At 40.0% G+C, this 5,283-nt stretch overlaps 1 protein-coding gene across 1 annotated transcript in view; it reads left to right on the forward strand.

Annotated features, from left to right (window-relative positions):
• Nucleotides 1-2,826: 2,826 nt before the first annotated feature.
• Nucleotides 2,827-5,283, forward strand: part of LOC101855111 (cartilage matrix protein) — a gene marked incomplete at its 5' end in the record, with an annotated part of 12,464 nt that continues 10,007 nt past the window's right edge. Inside the window, 2 exon segments of the mRNA XM_013083952.2 lie at nucleotides 2,827-2,991; nucleotides 3,728-3,770. Of these exon segments, the coding sequence (XP_012939406.1) occupies nucleotides 2,956-2,991; nucleotides 3,728-3,770 (79 nt within the window).

Genomic DNA, 5,283 nt, shown 5'->3' on the forward strand with positions numbered 1-5,283 from the left:
ACCACACCACACCGTACCGAACCGAACCACACCACACCACACCACACCACACCACACCGCACCACACCACACCACACCTCACCTCACCATACTGTACCGAACCGAACCACACCACACCGAACCAAACCGAACCGAACCGAACCACACCACACCACACCACACCACACCGAACCGTACTGTACCACACCACATTTTTTCTTTATATCATAATGATAGAACGGGTCTTAGTAATCCCTTATATTATGCCAAGAGGCTAATTAGCTAATGAGCTTCACTCACAAAATGTTATCTGTTAGTCGGTGGCACCGCGTCGAGATTGGTGGTCGTTATGGAATGTGTCCTTGAGAAAGACGATAACCTTTGCTTAGAACTCTGCTCGGACAGTGGTGACCAACAATGGCATATTGTCTGATTTGGTGTGGCATTGCGTATTTTACAATGTTGGTGAACTATGATGTATGTTTATTTTGAGTGTGTGTGTGTGTGTGTGTGTGTGTGTGTGTGTGTGTGTGTGTGTGTGTGTGTGTGTGTGTGTGTTCCAGTAAACTCATTTTCTCACCAAATCAATAAAATCAGACTAAAGTAAGAATTTTTTGAGGTTTTGTTTGTTTGTTTGTGTGTTTGTTTGTTTTTTACTTCAGCAAAGATGACCCCAGAATCTTACCGTCACAATCCCCTGAGGATTGGTGACAAATTTTAAAAAACCCAAAATAACGAAAATCTTCAAGGACTCGCAATGTGCTCGATGAAGACATAACTGGAAGTTGAACGTTGTACATGTAGAAGAGCTGGCCTGTTCATGTCGGCTGCTCTGAAGAATATCAGAATTTATCATTTCACCGTTCAAGAAAGTCTTTGGTCAACACATGAGCTAATAGGTGAGGGATATTGTGTTCTAGTGGGAGAAATTAATACTTAAAAAAAAAGAAATCAAGCTTAAAATTATGTACATTAGTCTGACTGCTCTGTTACTACTTTTCTGTATAATAGAATGTCCCTTTAAAATCACATCAAAGAACAACATTTGCGTAGCAGGCAAGCAAGGATCTCGTCTTCCACCGTTTCTTTTTTTTTTTTTTTTAATGGGCCAGCCAAAATGTTGCTGTACTTTTAAACAGTTTAGATTGCTTGGTAGGTGTACGGAGCGTAAGGACCTACGAATCTCAGTTCTTAACTTTCGTTAAAGATCCTATACAGGTTTTGTAGTAGGGTATAGATAGGATACATGTACAGTGGGTGTCGCATTCAACGAGGTTGCCGGGACCGGCTTGTTGTCCTAGTTGGATCCGACCTCTCGTTGAACGTGATTAAGGCTAAAGTAAAGAAAGGAGACACGTTACTATATTTATTACAGGATGTGCCAATACCAGTAATTAAAACAGTTGTTCCACCTGACGACAAAAATCTCAAACAGCATCAGTGTGCTCGTGTTTGAGCTGTGCTCTGACCGTCATTTCTGCCTTTTAAAATATTTTTCCCCCCAGAACACTTCTCGTGTGGAAACATACCCTCTCACATCTAGGCTTAGATAGACTACATAAAGTAAAGGCGGGAGCTTGGATTTTCTGATCAGGGGAAGAAAAGAAAATTTAAAAAAACAAACGAAGGTCTCGATCTAGACCTACCCATCCAGAGTTCATCCAGTTTCACACAGCCCACATCGCGTTCCCACCCACCCCCTCCCATCCCTCGCCCATCCTCTTCGCTTTGGGGCCAATAATAAAATTAGGAGGCACACTAGATCTAGCAATACAATGTGTTTGAAATCGGTGATGGGCGTTGTGCTCATTCTCTCCGGTGGAGAGAAAGGAGAAAAAAAATTCACTTTTGGGGCCGCTAAATGCTTTTATTTGGTTATCGCGACCTCGTTGAAAGCGACTTCGGTCTGTTTGCAACCTCGTTGGAGCCGACGTACATTTACAAAGAGATATAGAGGAAAAAATCGGGGATTAAGGATTGCCTCGTTTGAGCCGACTTTTCGTTGAATGTGACCTCGTTGAATGCGGCACCCACTGTATTTGTTTCATGTTATTGCAATTCCCTCGAAAGCGTCCCATCTACAGGCTTAACGGACAGCGCCGATGAACGTGTTTCTCCTTTTCTGCGAGACAATCGGCAATTTTTGCTTTTTGGAAACTTCTTTGACCACAAGGATTTTAGTTTAGTTTTAGTAGAGGTTTTACGGCGCTCGCAACAGCATAAGGTCATAATTTAAACTAGCCTTTTGATTTAGTTATTCTTTTAATAGTTGTTGGGTTTTTTTCGGGGAAATTATATTAATTAACTTCTTATATTCACCGGTGCAACTTTAAGATGAGAGTTAAATAAGCGAGAAGGAAAGTCTACATGCTGTACTTAACTGAAAATGTCATTTTGTATGTATTGTATCCCTTTGCGATCATGAATTGGTCCCGCCAGATATAATGGAAGCAGCCCGCCTCCTACAAAAACTAAATTGTAACGATTGAAGAGTAAACCTCGTACAAACAATCACAATGAGTAATTCCAATCATGAGTGCACTGTGACAGGAGCCGGTACAAGAAGCCGACAGAATAATGGGGTTGTACCAGTTACGCTCACAACTGAACTATAAACGTGATACACATAATATCGTTTCTTGAGCTCGTAATTAGGTCCGGCATCGTTCATTTATCACATCTGACATTTAGTTCCAGTTGTAGGCTAGGCTAATCACGACTCCCACCCTTACTCCGCGGGGTTGTAGTCGTATCGCCACCAGCCATTACACAGGGTGGCACGTCATAATGCTACTGCAGGCGAGGCCTCACACGCCACCCAGAATAATTAACGGTTACTTTTTAAAGGTACAATTACAGGTCAAAAGTTAACTGGTGCTGACATTTCGGAGCAGAGCTCCAGTTTTGTATAAAAGAGCGTCATGAGCAACAAACGGGATCATGTTTTCATCGATGCTACTGAACTAGAGCAGGAAAATGAAGCTCCTTCTCCCCCTTGCCGCTGTGTGCCTGGTGAGAAATTAATAGCTAAGATTAACGTTGTTTGATTAAAATCGAAAGCTTTATGTACTTCTTATGGAACAGTAAAGTCCTAAAATAGACGTTAAATCCACGAAATATCAGGTTTCACCTTCACTTTCATTTAAAGCAGAACTGACCTATAATTCGTTAGTAAGAATCTAAAAAAAATAATTTTCATTCATAAGATTTCTTCATTATTTCAAACATCTTTCATAAATGCACATCATCGTAAATTTAATTCATAATATGTATATTATATTGTTTTCATTTATTGTTGCTGTTCTTGTTGTAATCGTTGATGATGATGATGATGATGATGATGATGATGATGATGATGATGATGATGATGACGATGACGATGATGATGATGATGATGATGATGATGATGATGGTGATGGTGATGATGGTGATGATGATGATGAGGATGAGGATGATGAGGATGAGGATGAGGATGATTTATTACAACTATCTCAAATATTATGCCGAAACATTATTCGGGTGCCCACTTCCTTTTATAGCCTACTGTTCTGCAATGATGCTGGCATGTTACTGGTGTTGGTGCTGGTGCTGAGAATATTGGTGCTGATTGTGGTGCTGGTGCTGAGAATATTGGTGCTGAGAGTATTGGTGCTGATGGTGGTGCTGGTGCTGAGAATATTGGTGCTGAGAGTATTGGTGCTGATGGTGATGTTGGGGGTATAACTATCATTCTTACTACCTGTTTCAGGCACACTTTGTCCTGGCCGCTCCGACTACGAACGATGAATGCCGTAAGTCTGTCGTGTGTGGCGTTGTTTCCATTTTACTCGTATTTAAGTAATCGTAATTCGACTAATTATGTAGAAGTTTTCGTAAAATAACATCGTCTGTTTTGTCTTTCAAGACAAATCAATGAAGTACTCACTACCATATTATTGTTCATAAGGTAGTTAAGCCCTCTCCTTGTTTGTGTGTGTTTGTCTGGAGTCGGGTGTTTAGACATATTCGGTTTATTAGACAGGGATACCACGTTTCCGCTTTTTCCCGGTATTTCCGGTATTTTGATCTGATCCGGTATTCTGTTATTGAGAACAAGATAGAATCTATAGTTGAAAAAAAAAAAAAAACCACATCCAAGGTACAACTAATCTATTTTTCTTTCAATGTTTGTCATTTCTTTCTATGTACACCCATTGCTTATGTTTGTTTGCTATTTAACTCTATGTACACCCATTGCTTTTGTTGGGTTTTTTCATTTCTCTCTATGTACACCCTTTGGGTTACAAATTGATATAATAATTCATATGTTAGCGAGACCGTGGTGTGTGAATTTTCAGCTATTTTTTAAAAAAATTGAGTGGCATCTCTGATTATATTATGCGCTTCCAGTAAAAAGGGCAAAAGTTGTCAATATCTTCAAGTGATTGTGAACCTATTAGAAATCTGCCTTTAACCAATAGGAAAAGATACGACTATAAGGCAGACTGACGGACAGGCCGACTCAGACAATCTGAAAACTACATACACCTCAATTTCGTTCTCTTTTTTTAAATTTTCAATTCGTGTTTGTTTGTTTGTTTGAGTAAAGATTCAAAATGATTTATTGATTTGAAAGGCCTTTGGCCCATACATCCACATATTTTAACATATGGTTCGGCATTTACATACATTGGGGCAGCACATCGGATATTTAACATAAATTGGGCACGCACGCACACATACACGCGTTTGAGTAAAGAGAAACACATCGACACAACAATGGCCATTAAGTGCTTGGAAAAGGTAAGACAGACAGACAGAAACAACAGAGAGAAAATAAAGAAGTAGGACCTACCAGTTGCGCCCCCAACCATCCGCAAGGCTTCTCTCACACGTTTAATTCACCACATTACAGTTTTAAGCCTACTTAATTCTATTTCTTTTTTTTTTCTTTTTTTTTTTCTCTTTTCTTTTCTTTAAAATTGAAATTTACACCAGCGCCTCTTTTTTTTTTTTTTTTCTTATGTATTTTGCTTTTGTTTTTGCTCTACCAGCCCCTAAAAAAGACCCTTGCGTCAGCGAAATTATGGACCTATCCTTCGTCGTGGACAGCTCCCAAACGGTGACTGCTGAAGGATTCAAGCAAGCTCTCAATTTCCTAAGCTCTTTCCTCGGAAAGTTCGACATTTCGCCAAATAAGGTACATGTATTGTGGAACTTGACGTTATTTCACCAGTACACCTTCCGCAAATCTCTCTCTCTCTCTCTCTCTCTCTCTCTCTCTCTCTCTCTCTCTCTCTCTCTCTCCCTCTCTCTCTCTCTCTC

This window comes from Aplysia californica, unplaced genomic scaffold (assembly GCF_000002075.1).
Source record: "Aplysia californica isolate F4 #8 unplaced genomic scaffold, AplCal3.0 scaffold00264, whole genome shotgun sequence".
Lineage (NCBI taxonomy): Eukaryota > Metazoa > Mollusca > Gastropoda > Aplysiida > Aplysiidae > Aplysia > Aplysia californica.